General features: G+C 38.8%; 1 protein-coding gene across 4 annotated transcripts in view; it reads right to left on the reverse strand.

Moving 5' to 3' along the window:
- Positions 1–14,853: 14,853 nt before the first annotated feature.
- Positions 14,854–16,514, reverse strand: part of IQUB (IQ motif and ubiquitin domain containing) — a 48,567-nt gene continuing 46,906 nt past the window's right edge. For all 4 annotated transcript variants that reach the window (XM_066262201.1, XM_066262200.1, XM_066262197.1 and 1 more), the window contains one exon: positions 14,854–16,172. In XM_066262201.1, the coding sequence (XP_066118298.1) occupies positions 15,981–16,172 (192 nt within the window). In that variant the 3' untranslated portion in view covers positions 14,854–15,980. The remainder of the gene's footprint in view (positions 16,173–16,514) is intronic.

Consider the following 16,514-nt stretch of genomic DNA (forward strand, 5'->3'; position numbering starts at 1 on the left):
AGAGAGAGAGAGAGAGAAAAAGGGGAGAGGAGCAGGAAGCATCAACTCCCATATGTGCCTTGACCAGACGAGTATAGGGTTTTGAACCAGCAACATCAGTGTTCCAGGTCAACGCTTTATCCACTGCGCCACCACAGGTCAAGTGAGAGAGATTTATTCTAAGGAATAACTCACACTATTGAGAAGGTGAAAGTCCAAAATCTGCAGAGGAGGCCAACAGGCTGGAGAACCAGGGAGCAGCCAAAGATAGTTACCTTGCAGGATTCCTTCTTGCCCATGGAGTGGTCAGCCTTTGCCCTAGCCAAGCCTTCAGCTAATTAGATGAGACCAACTCACATTATGGAAGGTAATCTGCTTTACTCAAAATCTACCAATTTAAATGTTAATCTCACTAAACAAACAAAACACCATAGAAACATCCAGAACAATGTTTAACCAAACATCTGGGGACCATGACCCAACCAATTTGACATATAAAATTAACCATTACAGGTTATAATCCAGTATGATTGTTATTTATTTATTTTTCTCAAATTGTTCCAGCTTTAGCCATTAGAAGCTCATACAGGTTGGTTCCAGTGTTCTTTTGACAAGCTTCTATCCTTTTTCACTTCCCTTCTTTCTGGAACTACAGAATATTCCAGGCTCATCTTGCATTTTACCTGCCCCAGTCCTAGATTCAGCCACTTCTCCAAAGAACCCTTGTTCCTTTAATAGCGAAAGATATTTAAGAACAAAGATCTAGGCACTAAGTGTGCTCAGTGTTGTTGGGATGTCAAAGCTTGTATGACTCCTCCCTGAACAGAACTAAGAAATGTGTGTGTAGACACTTACTTTCACATACATATTTATTTCTGTATCGACCTCTTTGCATATGTTGAAATATGAGTTTATACTGATGTCTCTGACTCCAATTTAGTAACCCAGGGTTCAATTCTAACCCTCTCCTTTCCTTATAGATAATGTCTTTCTCTAATACTGAGAAGCCTTGCTGACATACATAATATTAACTTATTTGTTCAATCCTAGTTTACACGTAAAGCAGTTTCAATATTGCTAACCCATGCTCCTGTAGGATGGATGTTTACCAAGCAATGTACAGTGTTTATATACAGTAATTTTGTCATCAGTTGTACAGTATCCAGTCAAAACTCTGCTTTTCCAAATGACTCGGGTCAGAGCTTCTTTTGTTCCTACCTGCTTCAGTGTGGTTATGCCATTCACTGGAAATACAGTCAAGGCCATTTCTCACAGTTTGTCTTCCATCTTTGGTTCCATCCCCATCACTGCTAACTTTTTTGTTTACATAAAATAAAAGTATCTCTCTGTGTTGTATAGTTTTGTCGGTTTTCATATAGTCATATAGCTAACATTACAGTTACATCAATGCCCAAACAGAACTGTTCAATCAACCCCATGTTCCCTTGGGCTGCCCCATCATACTAATGCTTGTTAACATGTGACATCCTCTCACAGAGTTGAGATCCTTGGTAATCAGTGAAGTACAGAAATAGGATAAAATGATCTCGTTATAGCAGGCACTTCCAGTTGTCTTCCAATAACTATTTGTTACTTCTCTCATAGTCTAGAATCCCCAATACTCAATGGGACACTCAATCCTTCAGAACGAAGTTTATACTATCCAGGCTCCTGAGTATCTAGGTGGGTGTTGTGGCGAAGCCCTCGTCAACAGAGCAGGAATGCTCTTGTCCAGGGGGTGCATCTGTAGACCTTATTTCAAGGGGCTGCAGCATGCCCTTTGCCCTTTGCCCTTTCTCCTTCATCCCCATCTCTACTGTCCTAACTGAAACTAGGCACAATGGTTTAATATTTAATATTTAACACTGTTTTCTCAGAGGGTCAAATGAGATCATTCTATAACTTTAAATACGGTAGCAGATAATTGTCTTCAAGCATTGGGATCACCATACGCGTCTTTATCCCATGGAAATGTAGTTTTGGCTCTTATGGCTAATAAAGTGAATAAATTCATCTTTAAAAATAAACTGAAGTAAAAATAAACACTTTTTCAATTATCCCAGCTTATTCTAGGATCTCTGTGATCCATATGTTCATTCTAAAGATACTTTTCAAAAGCATAGTCATACATAAATTTACACTAGCAACATTTCTTTCCTCCCAATGCAGTGCTTTAAAATTCAAAGGCAAAGGAACTGTCCTTAAATTATCTTGCCTTGTGAGTGACGTCCTCCATTAAGGCCTAAATTTACCTCCAATGTTCATAGAGTTTGCAGCTATGAATTTTAATAGATGGAATGAAGAATAGTAAAATAGAGGTTTGATAAACGACTTGTGCTGAGAAACCTTAGCCTCATGTCGGTTTACGTATCCTTCCTGAACAGTTTGTTTCAGACGGGAAGATTTACAGAGAAACCAACTATGGACTCAGAGTTAACAAGAAATAGGAGGCCTCTGTCAATATAGCTACAGCAGGTCGCCTGTGTTTTGTCACCTGAAATTAGGAATGACCTTGGGAAAAAAATTCTTGGTGGCATCCTCCATAGAGCAAAGCTGGAGTTAAGGGACTGGGGTGTAACTGGATTTCTGTAGTCTGTTCCTTTGAAGAGAAATCTCAAAATGTTTGATAATAATGTCTGTGGAAACGAGGAATAAACATCAGGTGAAAAAGTTAAGTAAAACTTCTAGGTATCAAAAAAAAAAGAGGTTATTATATAAAAGATGATAAAAGTGGTTCTTCCCCTTCATTTCAAATGGACAGAGGACATAAATAGCCCTAGTCTGTGACCTAAGGAGGTTGGTTATATAACAGAAATTCCCCAAAGGGCAGGATTTGGAGACTGTGCAAAAGGTTCATAAGGGAAGGTATTGGAGTTTCCTAAGTACAAGTATTTGGAATGCATAGTAACTCATACAGAATATTAGTTACTTCCTTTTTTCAGGGTAAGCAATGGGAAGATTCAGTTGATCATTTCCAATGGTCTTCCCCATAACCAACTCATTCCCTGATTAAAGGACAGGGAACAAGAGTTCATCTCCACTCTTTTTTATCTTGATGATAAAAAAAAAAAAAAAGACTCGCTACAGAAATAAAAAACTATAGAGATGAAGGGGTGCAGAATAGGCCGCCCCAAGATGTGCTGCTTTGGCAAGTGGATTGTTTTGAGCTGAAGGAAATCAAGACCCAGCAGATTCAAGAAAAACTTTTACCTTTCCACTAACTACCTAAAAGAATTTAGGTAGTGGTCTGGCCCAGAAAGAGAGCCTGAGAACTTTTGATCTGAATGACCTATGGGTGTATCAGGCAAACATCTTATTACCAAACATGTGCTCTTCTTACCATCTCGTAATGTACCCTCCTCCCCTTTGAAGTCCCAGGCCCTCATCCCACTCCTTAGCTCAAGATGGCTTCTCAGACTCAATTGCCTGACTTGCCCTTGTGTCTCGTGTCTTTGAGCTCCCCTACATACGAAATTAAATGTTTTTCTCCTGTTAATCTGTCTTATGTCAATTTAATTATTAGACCACCTGAAGAACCTAGAAGAGAATAAAAGGTTTTTCCCCCTATAGTTATACTGGGAGATTTATGGATCTTCCTTCTGAGTCCCAGCTTGTCAAATTTGTCTTGTAAAATATAGCTTTTGTGAAAATATATAATAACGTGACTGTTTTTACTATTCTTATCATAGCATTTTATTAGTGTATTAATGTTTTTAAAACAAAGTAGTGTTATGATTTGTCAAATACCCAAGGCTGTTTTCATTCTCTGCATCTCCATACCTCCCAGAGGGAGCCTGGCCAGTATGTGACATTTTGGCTTACATAATCAAGTGTCCTTTGAGAGTTATTCACAAGAAAATGATGATTTAAAAGGCAGATTGAGATGAGTTAGGTCAAATAATAATGTAATTAAAAAGCTGGGAAAAACAACAGACATTAAATTTGTCCTAAGGTGACGTCACGGAAATGGCGCCGTGAGCAGCGCGTCCGACAGATCTCCCCTAAATCACAACAAATTTATCAACTAGAAACAGAAAAATTTATCCTCGGAGCATTCTGGAGTTCCACACAAACTGAAAGCGAAAGGACTGTTATCACTTGAATCTGAGAGACGAGGGTGTGGAGGAAGCTACCACAGCGACGTTCATTCAAGCTGCGAGGGAGTGCGCCTGTGGTGAGTCAGCCCACACTCGGGAGCCGCGAGCAGCCGCGGGCGCGCGCCCGGTATGGTTGCAGAGCGAGCACCGCCCACACTCCGGAGCGCGAGCAGCCGCCGGCGTGCGCCCGGTCCGGTTGCAGAGCGAGCACCACTAACGTTCCCAGTGGCCTGCGCACTGCGAGTGAGAGTCGCCAGCCACCGGTGCCCGGAGCACCCCATTCACGCGCGTGCCCTGGGCATTCCACACGCCCAGAGCGCCCTACTGACCCGCACACCCAGGGTGCCCCATTATCCTGCGCCTGGTGCGATCCAGCCGCCAGCAGCAGGGCAAGCGGGAGAGGCACCAGGGTGGTCTTCTACTTGGGAGATTCTCTCCGTGGGCGGGGCACCTCACCCAGCCATTCAAGCTAACAATCAAGCGTTGGGGGAGGGGCGTGAGCAAGCAGCCTAAAATACCTTCGGGAGCACAGCTGCGACCCAATCACTGAAATTAGCTTAACCCATGAAATCTGCGCACCCTCGGTTCTAATTGATAAGATCTCTCTCAGTTCAGCGACCCAAGACAAGAGGCGTGATATTTTTTAGTGCCTCTCGCTAAAGGGGCGGGGGCAACTTCTGATTGATAGAGCCTCCATATTCAGGGATAAACGCTAACAAGAAGGACTTGGCAGATAATAAGATCTATACTACACTAGTCACAAGCAGAGACTAGTGCCTCTTCTTCCCAGCCAAAACAGGCTACAAAGTGTGGAAAGCCTGGGTTGAGAGGTCCAACTGAATGCTAGGCGCTGAACAGTCACCTTGACAACAATTGACTCCCACCCCCGCCTGATTACACTGGAGGCCCTGACTGCCAGAGCCTTTCCCAAAGCCTTGCACTGAGTGGGGATAGAGTGGGGATTTCCCAGCTCTTTGAGCCTCTTACTCCCCCAGGCAGAAGCAGTTGCAGCCTTATAGCTGGATTACCAGGCTGCTAATTCAGGAAGGGGGGACTAGGAGAGAGAATCCAGGAAAGCAAACTCTCTCATCGTTGGACCCTGCAAACGCCAACAAGCCTTGACTACCAGCAAGACTAAAGCCAATTATATGACATTGCCATAGAATCCCATCAACTGCAAATCCCTACCTAAGTGTGACACAGGGGCAGAGCCTGGGGTACAGAGTCACCGACCAGGAAGAGGGAGAGAAAAGAAAAAGGAAGAAGTTAACCTCTCAAAATCAAGAAAAATCCACAGACTTTACAACTTGTTCCACTAATTTTTTTGTTGTTGTTGTTTGTTTCTTCTATCTTATTGCCTTTATTTCCTCCACCTCGGTCCTTCTATTCTCTGCCCATCTTATGCTTCCCTTTTCTTGAACTACACTACCCATAAGTGTTACATTTTATTTCTCTTCTTCATCCTCACCCTCCTTTAAGGTTATACTCCAAAACACTTAACTCTCACTCTCTCCTCTTTTGTTTTTTTTTTTATTTGCTTTATTTTGTTTTTTTTCTCTTCCTTTTTTATTTCTTCCTTCGTTTTTCTCTTTTTCTTATTTTTTCCTTTCTATTCGTTTTTTCTTTTCTCGTTTTACTTTCCTCCCATTTAATCCTCAATCACGAACAAATTAGTTAATTTCGGACTCAAGGCTTTTTTTGGCTTTATTTTTCTTTTTTGCTTTTGTTTTTGTTTTTTTCTTGTTTGTTTATTTTTGTGGCATTTTGGGTCCTCCCAACCCAAGGTCTCCATTGTATTTAGTCTTCGCTCCACTTAATACAACAGATTTTTACTTATTATTTTTATTTTTTTTCTTCTTTATTATTCTTTTTTTGGTCCTTTTTTCTGGTTCCCTCTTATCCCTCTTATTATATCTCTTAGTTGACCATCACTTACAAGCAAATCATCTTATGCTTGTCTAAAATTTTCTTCTTTTTTTTTTTTTTGCATTTAGTAGGTCCCTACTCCCTTTTTTTGCCCCTTGAACTCTTCACCCCAAATCAGGCCCTCCATTATAAGCACGATATTTCCCTGAGGAGGGGAGAGGAGGGAAAAAGAAGAAAAAAAAAAAGGGGGATAATAAATTATTACTGTTTTTTTTGTGGGGTGTTTTACCTTTTACCTTTTTTTTTTTTTTTTTACTTTTTACTCTTTATTAATTCTAATTAGTGCTATCAACAAGACCACCCTCAGATGCCAATAAGAAAGAGAAAATCGAATATTATGGATACAAAAGAAAGAGAGGTAACACAAATAGATGTGGAAAAATCTATGGAGAAAAGACTTAACATATTGGAAGCCTTGGAGCTAAATGACAAAGAATTTAAAATAGAAATCTTAAAAATACTCAGAGATATACAAGAAAACACAGAAAGGCAATATAGGGAGATCAGAAAACAACTCAACACAAAGAATATATTACCAAGGAAATTGAAACTATTAAAACAAATCAAACAGAAATGAAAAACTCAATTCACGAGCTGAAAAACGAGGTAACAAGCTTAGCTAACAGAACAGCCCAGATTGAGGATAGGATTAGTGAAATAGAAGACAAACAACTTGAGGCACAACAGAGAGAAGAAGAAAGAGACTCAAAAATAATAAAAAACGAGAAAGCCCTACAGGAATTGTCTGACTCCATCAGAAAGAATAACATAAGAATAATAGGTATATCAGAGGGAGAAGAGAAAGAAAATGGAATGGAGAATATACTCAAACAAATAATAGACGAGAACTTCCCAAGCCTGTGGAAAGAACTAAAGCCTCAAATTCAAGAAGCAAACAGAACACCGAGTTTTCTTAACCCCAACAAACCCACTCCAAGGCACATCATAATAAAGATGACACAAACCAATGACAAAGAAAAAATTCTCAAGGCAGCCAGGGAAAAGAAGAGTACAACATATAAAGGAAGGCCTATTAGATTATCATCAGATTTCTCAGCAGAAACTCTACAAGCTAGAAGAGAGTGGACCCCAATATTTAAAGCCCTGAAAGAGAGGAACTTTCAGCCAAGAATACTATACCCACAAAGCTATCCTTCAAGTATGAAGGAGATATAAAAACATTCACAAATACAGAAAAGATGAGAGAATTTATCAACAGAAAGCCCCCACTCCAGGAAATACTAAAGGGGGTTTTCCAACCAGATTCAAAGAACAAAAGAATACAACACCACAAGTAACAGCTCCACCAAGAACACAATAAAACCAAACTTAAACTGTGACAACAAAGGAAAAAAAGGGGGGAGAGGATGGAGATTAACAGTGGCAAAGGATGATGAAGTGCAGAAATACTTATAAGATAGGGTACTACAATGAATATGGTAGGTACCCTTCTCATTACTTAATGGTAACCACCCTTGAAAAAACCACCACAAAAACACTTGACTTAAAAAAGGTAGCAACAGAGGAAAGAAGTATGGAACAGAAACAAACAAAAACAAATGATAGAAAAACAAAAGAGAAGAATCAAACTAGATACAAAACTAACAGAAAGCAATTTATAAAATGGCAGTAGGGAACCCACAAGTGTCAATAATTACACTAAATGTAAATGGATTAAACTTACCAATAAAAAGACACAGAGTAGCAGAATGGATTAAAAAAGAAAATCCAACTATATGCTGCCTATAAGAAACACATCTAAGCAACAAGGATAAAAACAAATTCAAAGTGAAAGGCTGGAAAACAATACTCCAAGCAAACAACACCCAAAAAAAAGCAGGCGTAGCAATACTCATATCTAATAATGCTGACTACAAGACAGAAAAAGTACTCAGAGACAAAAATGGTCATTTCATAATGATTAAGGGGAAGTTGAATCAAGAAGACATAACAATCCTTAATATATATGCACCAAACCAAGGAGCACCAAAATATATAAGACAGCTACTTATTGACCTTAAAACAAAAACTAACAAAAATACAATCATACTTGGAGACCTCAATACACCGCTGATGGCTCTAGATTGGTCATCCAAACAGAGAATCAATAAAGATATAGTGGCCTTAAACGAAATACTAGAACACCTGGATATGATAGACATCTACAGGACACTTCATCCCAAAACGACAGAGTATACATTTTTCTCTGGTGTACATGGAATATTCTCAAGAATTGACCATATGTTGGGCCACAAAGACAATATCAGCAAATTTAGAAAAATTGAAATTGTACCAAGCATATTTTCTGATCATAAAGCCTTGAAACTAGAATTCAACTGCAAAAAAGAGGGGGAAAAACCCACAAAAATGTGGAAACTAAACAACATACTTCTAAAAAATGAATGGGTCAAAGAAGAAATAAGCGCAGAGATCAAAAGATATATACAGACAAATGAAAATGAAAATACGACATATCAGAATCTCTGGGATGCAGCAAAAGCAGTAATAAGAGGAAAGTTCATATCACTTCAGGCCTATATGAACAAACAAGAGAGAGCCCAAGTGAACCACTTAACTTCACACCTTAAGGAACTAGAAAAAGAAGAACAAAGACAACCCAAAACCAGCCGAAGAAAGGAGATAATAAAAATCAGAGCAGAAATAAATGAAATAGAGAACAGAAAAACTATAGAAAAAATCAATAAAACAAGGAGCTGGTTCTTTGAAAAGATCAACAAAATTGACAAACCCTTGGCAAGACTCACCAAGGAAAAAAGGCACAGGACTCAAATAAATAAAATCCAAAATGAAAGAGGAGAGATCACCACAGACATCATAGATATACAAAGAATTATTGTAGAATACTATGAAAAATTATATGCCACCAAATACAACAATCTAGAAGAAATGGATAAATTCCTAGAACAATACAACCTTCCTAGACTGACTCATGAAGAAGCAGAAAGCCTAAACAGACCAATCAGCAGGGAGGAAATAGAAAAAACTATTAAAAACCTCCCCAAAAAAGTCCAGGCCCAGACGGTTATACTAGTGAATTCTATCAAACATTCAAAGACTTGGTTCCTATTCTACTCAAAGTCTTCCAAAAAATTGAAGAAGAAGCAATACTTCCAAACACTTTTTATGAGGCCAACATAACCCTCATACCAAAACCTGGCAAGGATGGCACAAAGAAAGAAAACTACAGACCAATATCTCTAATGAATACAGATGCTAAAATACTAAACAAAATACTGGCAAACCGAATACAACAACATATTAAAAAAATAATACATCATGATCAAGTGGGATTCATCCCAGAATCTCAAGGATGGTTCAACATACGCAAAACGGTTAACGTAATACACCATATCAACAAAACAAAGAACAAAAACCACATGATCTTATCAATAGATGCAGAAAAGGCTTTTGATAAAATACAACACAATTTTATGTTTAAGACTCTCAACAAAATGGGTATAGAAGGAAAATATCTCAACATGATAAAGGCCATATATGATAAACCATCAGCCAACATCCTATTAAACGGCATAAAACTGAGGACTTTCTACCTTAAATCAGGAACAAGACAGGGTTGTCCACTCTCTCCACTCTTATTCAACGTGGTGCTAGAAGTTCTGGCCAGAGCAATCAGACAAGACAAAGAAATAAAAGGCATCCATATCGGAAAAGAAGAAGTAAAGCTATCACTTTTTGCTGATGATATGATCCTATACATCGAAAACCCAAAGGACTCCACAAAAAGATTATTAGAAACAATAAACCAATACAGTAAGGTTGCAGGATACAAAATTAACATACAAAAGTCCATAGCCTTTCTATATGCCAACAATGAAATATTAGAAAATGAACTCAAAAAAAATAATCCCCTTCACGATTGCAACAAAAAAAAATAAAATACCTAGGAATAAACATAACAAAGAATGTAAAGGACCTATATAATGAAAATTACAAAGCATTGTTAAGGGAAATCAAAAAAGATACAATGAGATGGAAAAATATTCCTTGTTCTTGGATAGGAAGAATAAATATAATCAAAATGGCCATATTACCCAAAGCAATATACAAATTTAATGCAATTCCCATCAAAATCCCTATGAGATTTTTTAAAGAAATGGAACAAAAAATCATCAGATTTATATGGAACTATAAAAAACCCCGAATAGCCAAAACAATCCTAAGGAAAAAGAATGAAGCTGGGGGCATTACAATACCTGACTTTAAACTATATTATAGGGCCACGATAATCAAAACAGCATGGTATTGGCAGAAAAATAGACACTCAGACCAATGGAACAGAATAGAAAGCCCAGAAATAAAACCACATATATATGGTCAAATAATCTTTGATAAAGGGGCCAACAACATACCATGGAGAAAAGAAAGCCTCTTCAACAAATGGTGTTGGGAAAACTGGAAAGCCACATGCAAAAGAATGAAACTCGACTACAGCCTGTCCCCGTGTACTAAAATTAATTCAAAATGGATCAAAGACCTAAATATAAGACCTGAAACAATAAAGTACATAGAAGAAGACATAGGTCCTAAAATCATGGTCCTGGGTTTTAAAGAACATTTTATGAACTTGACTCCAATGGCAAGAGAAGTGAAGGCAAAGATAAATGAATGGGACTACATCAGAATAAAAAGGTTTTGCTCAGCAAGAGAAACTGATATAAAAATAAACAGACAGCCAACTAAATGGGAAATGATATTTTCAAACAACAGCTCAGATAAGGGCCTAATATCCAAAATTTACAAAGAACTCATAAAACTCAACAACAAACAAACAAACAATCCCATGAAAAAATGGGAAGAGGACATGAACAGACACTTCTCCCAGGAAGAGATACAAATGGCCAACAGATATATGAAAAGATGCTCAGCTTCATTAGTTATTAGAGAAATGCAAATCAAAACTACAATGAGATACCACCTCACTCCTGTTAGATTAGCTATTATCAACATGACGGGTAATAGCAAATGTTGGAGAGGCTGTGGAGAAAAAGGAACCCTCATTCACTGTTGGTGGGACTGTAAAGTAGTACAACCATTATGGAGGAAAGTATGGTGGTTCCTCAAAAAACTGCAAATAGAACTACCTTATGACCCAGCAATCCCTCTACTGGGTATATACCCCAAAACCTCAGAAACATTGATACGTGAAGACACATGTAGCCAGCCCCATGTTCATTGCAGCACTGTTCACAGTGGCCAAGACATGGAAACAACCAAAAAGCCCTTCACTAGAAGACTGGATAAAGAAGATGTGGCACATATACACTATGGAATACTACTCAGCCATAAGAAATGATGACATCAGATCATTTACAGCAAAATGGTGGGATCTTGATAACATTATAAGGAGTGAAATAAGTAAATCAGAAAAAAACAAGAACTACATGATTCCATACATTGGTGGAACATAAAAATGAGACTAAGAGACATGGACAAGAGTGTGGTGGTTACCAAGGGTGGGGGGGGAGGGAGGACATGGGAGGGAGGGAGGGAGAGAGTTAGGGGGAGGGGGAGGGGCACAGAGAACTAGATAGAGGGTGGCGGAGGACAATCTGACTTTGGGCGAGGGGTACGCAACATAATTTAATGACAAAATAACCTAGACATGTTTTCTTTGAATATATGTACCCTGATTTATTAATGTCATCCCATTACCATTAATAAAAATTTATTTTAAAAAAATTAAATAAATAAATAAAATAAATTAAAACAAACAAACAAAAAAAATTTGTCCTAAAAGTATTTAATTTCTCTTCAAGTTTTCTCCAAAGAAAACAATTACAAAAACATTGTTAATATAAAGCAGCTGGGGTTATTGTTTAGCAAATAAGAATTCTTTATTCTTTATTCAAAAGCAACTTAATTCCCCCCCCAACTCAAGGGCCTTTTCCTGGCCACTTGCTGCTGTGTATAATGGAAATTAAATAGTTTCTTACTTACAAAGGGAGACCAACTCCAGTTGATTTTGTTCATATCAACTTAAAAACAGGTAAGGAGAATAGAGCTATCACAATACAAAACATTTTTTTAATTCTAATAACTGGTATTTTTAGAACTTTCCCATTGTTAGAGAATATTTATAAAACAATAAAGCCTAAAAAATTAGGCCCACATACAGTTCTCTGATTCAAAGCCAAATAAGTCTCCTGAAGTTTGAGAGAATTACTGGGTTTCTAAATTAGAAAAGAGAGAATTAGTGAGTTGTTGTCTTCCTAAAATTGCCCAGCTGGTTCTAATTTGGGAAAGATAAATGCAGGTTAGGAAGACCATTAGAAGCTGCCAAACACAAGCATTAGCAGGGAGCCCAGCTGAGTGGGAGGAGAAACGGAGCAATCTATTTGCAGATAAAGCTCTTGTGAAAGGGGGGAAGTTTTTCCTAAGGAAGTCCCACAGAAAGTTGCTAATTATTTCTTGAACACTTGTAAAATTCAGAGCTGCGAAGTAGCAGCAGTAGTTGTATGCTGAGTTCTGTCTCTTCTGAATAAAAGGACACAGTAAGGATAAGGGATGACTTTTGGGTCAAATTGGAATGCAATGGCTGTTGGACAAATGCCCGCAGTGCCATGTCACTATTCTACAGTGAATAACCACTTAGGCCACTAAGAGAATGATCTGTCATTGGAAGGTAAAGGTAACTCTCTTTGTATCCCATCAATATAGTGCATATGAAAGAAATAAGGCAAACAGTAACGTTTCATTTAACAAACATTTAACACTTCCTGTGTCCCATAGGTTTTACCAATACGCTCTAATTTTTAGCATCTGCTCTTTCCCACTGACTTATGTTAACTGGAAGACGTTATGCTCTCATGGGCACAAGTGCAAATGTCAAAGGTCAACCTCCAAGAGCACAAACTGGAGAGCAGAAGGGTGGAAGGTAGAACTAAAGAGGCAAATGAAGACTATTCAGCAAAAGCCATTTGTTTTACCTTTTAATATATTTTTACTTTTCTTGCTAATATTTTGTTTAGGGTTTTGGCCTCCATTTTATTGTGAAAATGGCCGATCATTTTCTTTCTTGTACTATCCTTGTCAACTTTTGCTAGCAAGGATATGCTAGCCTCACTTTTTTTTTCTTTTCCTTAGAAGACCATCTATAGCAGCGGTTCTCAACCTGTGGGTCGCGACCCCGGCGGGAGTCGAACGACCAAAACACAGGGGTCACCTAAAGCCATCAGAAAATGTATTGTATAATAAATATGTATTTTCCGATGGCTTTAGGCGACCCCTGTGTTTTGGTTGTTCGACCCCCGCCGGGGTCGCGACCCACAGGTTGAGAACCGCTGATCTATAGAATGGGAATTATTTATTCCTTCCAAGCTCCAGAGCAACACAATATGACTTGAAATAAGTTGGGCAAAGCATGGTATATATATAACCCTGCCTCCCTTTTAAGAGGGTAGAGAATTGTAGTCAAGTATCCCATGTTCCTGGAAAGAAAGAAAAAGAGAAACAGTATTTCTTACCTCTGAACTCCTCTTTTCCTCACTTAGGAGATTATCTGTGTTCAGAACTGTGAAGGGTCTGGGATGCGACCCTAGTTGCAAGCTGACAAGTTAGCTTGCTACAACTTCATAGACGACAGAAGGCACGAGACTCCCAGGTCAGAGATAAAGCACAATTTATTCACAGAAAAAGCCGCAGCCAGAACATCAGCATTTTGTCCTAATTTCTTCACAATGACAGGTGCACCACAGTGCTGGGTGTCACAGGACAGGAACCCTGGGCTTAGCGACCCTGCAGCGTTTATAACAAACAGTAAACATTATATCTTTCAAGACCATTTGCTATACAAACACCCTTGAGAATGAGTCTCAGACAAGATCTAGTGCCTCTGCTCAGAAAACATGCAGGAACATGAGAAGTCTATGGAGAATTCTGACCTGAATTTTTAAAACTTACTTTTGTACTTAAAGTAAAGATCAATTATTCATTTTTATTGTGAATTAGAATTTATCAAGGTAAAGTAACTCCTTTTGCTTTGCTGCTTTTCTTCCCAATTTAATCCTTGATATTATTTCCACCACTTTTTTTGTTGTCTACATGACTGGTAATTTTTAACCTTTTTATTTGCAGTCCTCTATCTGGTACATAGCATACAGTTTACTCTTTTGATACCTTATGAAAATAACTTGTCTTTACTAAAGAATTTTAACCTGTTTAAATGTATGCACTGTGATAGTTTTACTCTTGTTGCTCTCTTATATGTACTTCCTTGCTGTTAACCTTATATACACACGTATATAATTTGTTGCATGTGTGTGAAATATTGCTGCTTGAATTATAGATCTTTGCTGTTTATTTTTCCTCTCTAGCTCAGTGTCTTCTATCCAGCCATCTAGATCCACTCTCCCTACAATCTACTCTGCTCTTGGTCCTAAAGCTGTACAAATTATGTCAACAGACTTCTACATAATTCTTCTGCTTTGGGGGAGGTGGGTGGGGTTCTGCTGATGGAGAACTCAAGCAGCAGGCTGGAGGAAGGGAGAGTGTGAGGTCAGAGTATTGATAGCTCTCACCCATGAGATCATGTAGGGCTGGCTCATCCCTGGAAATTTGGTTACTGATCCTCTCTGTGACCTTCCTTATGCTCTCTCTCTGGGTGCTCAGAACTCTCCCTCCCCAGGTTTATCTGAGACGAAGAGTTGAGTCACCGTCTCTGGTGCCCGCCCTGGGCTTATGCACTAATCCTTGCGTTTCCCTACACACTGTCCACACTTCGGAAGTCCCTCTGTAAACAGATGGCCTCGAATTTGGATTGTGTCATCTATTTCCTGTGAAGACTGACTCACAAGCCCTTGTTCATCACAGTAGGTTCTTGATTTGCATGTGGTCAAGGTTATCCTTCAGTTTATCGGAGAAAGGGATCGGTACAGTTCCTTCATCTAGTTGTTTTTCTTTTTTTGTTTTGAGGGTTTTTTTGTATTTTTCTGAAGCTGGAAACAGGGAGGCAGTCAGACAGACTCCCGAATGCGCCCGACCGGGATCCACCTGGCACGCCCGCCAGGGGGCGATGTTCTGCCCATCTGGGGCGTCGCTCTGTCGCAACCACAGCCAATCTAGCGCCTGAGGCAGAGGCCATGGAGCCATCCCCAGCGCCCTGGCCATCTTTGCTCCAATGGAGCCTTGGCTGCGGAAGGGGAAAAGAGAGACAGAGAGGAAGGATAGGGGGAGGGGTGGAGAAGCAGATGAGCGCTTCTCCTGTGTGCCCTGGCTGGGAATCGAACCCAGGACTCCTGCACGCCAGGCCGACGCTCTACTACTGAGCCAACCAGCCAAGGCCTCCTTCATCTAGTTTATTCTTCCTATGGAGTTTTCACTCCTGCCCCACTAGGAGTTTATCTGCCACAGATAAGAGATGGCCCCTCTCTATCCTGTTCCCAGCAGGGATGTGAATTTTCCTTGTTTGTTTATAAATAGTTTCCATTGTTTTCTAGGATTTGAGGGAGGATGGGAAGTGAAAGTAGAAAACAAAAAGTGAAAAATCCAAAACCCTAGATTAAAACTCAGTGTCTTTTATCCCACCTGTAAAGATTTTCAAGATAGGTAGTTGTATATATTTCCTCCCACCCATATACTGACTATTCTTCTGTAACTACACATATCTAGAATAAGTTTCTTAGTCGAAGGCTAGCCTAGCTTTTGTCTATTCATTTTAATTATCATGCTCCCGAAAAAAAATTTTTAAATGTTAATGTGAGTATATATAAAACATTCTTTTTATCTTAAAATATTAATTTTAATAACAAAATCATATTTCAATTTAACATCAATTGTCCAACAATAAAGCATGTATATAGGGATGTTTTCTTATTATACAATGTATGATACTATGAAAAACAATTAAAATCAATTTAAAAAATGTTATATCCATATTGTGTGACCTCTGTATTATGCTATTAGTGGTGGACAAAAATACTGATCATCCAACAAATTTTCCTAGGTCTTCTGAAAACTAGGCCTTTGGGATTCGATGATCTTAAGAGATGTCTCTGGCTCATGTTTCTTTCTGATCTCATCTGTTTCAACATCATCAAGTATAAATGCATTCAGGATTGGAATTTGAGAAAAATAGTTCTTAGCCAGGATGTGTTTGTGTTTGATCTTGTGAATAAACAAGGGTACATATCCCTGGGGGGGGAAAAAAAAAGAAAATCAAATCCTGTTAAATGTCATAGATACATTTTGCCAAGTAAAATTGCATTCATGCCTCAGGGCCCTCGCTTATCAGTTCTCACAGCCCAGGTACCTTCCCCTTCCTCTGCACAGCGCTTGGCCCCTGTGACACTTTAACTCAGTGGTTCCCCAACCCCCGGGCCACAGACCAGTACCGGTCAGCAGAGAAAGAATAAATAACTTATATTATTTCCATTTTATTTATATTTAAGTCTAAACGATGTTTTATTTTTAAAAAATGACTAGATTCCCTCTGTTACATCCATCTAAGACTCACTCTTGACGCTCCCTTGTCTC

The sequence above is a fragment of the Saccopteryx bilineata genome, chromosome 2 (assembly GCF_036850765.1).
Source record: "Saccopteryx bilineata isolate mSacBil1 chromosome 2, mSacBil1_pri_phased_curated, whole genome shotgun sequence".
NCBI lineage: Eukaryota > Metazoa > Chordata > Mammalia > Chiroptera > Emballonuridae > Saccopteryx > Saccopteryx bilineata.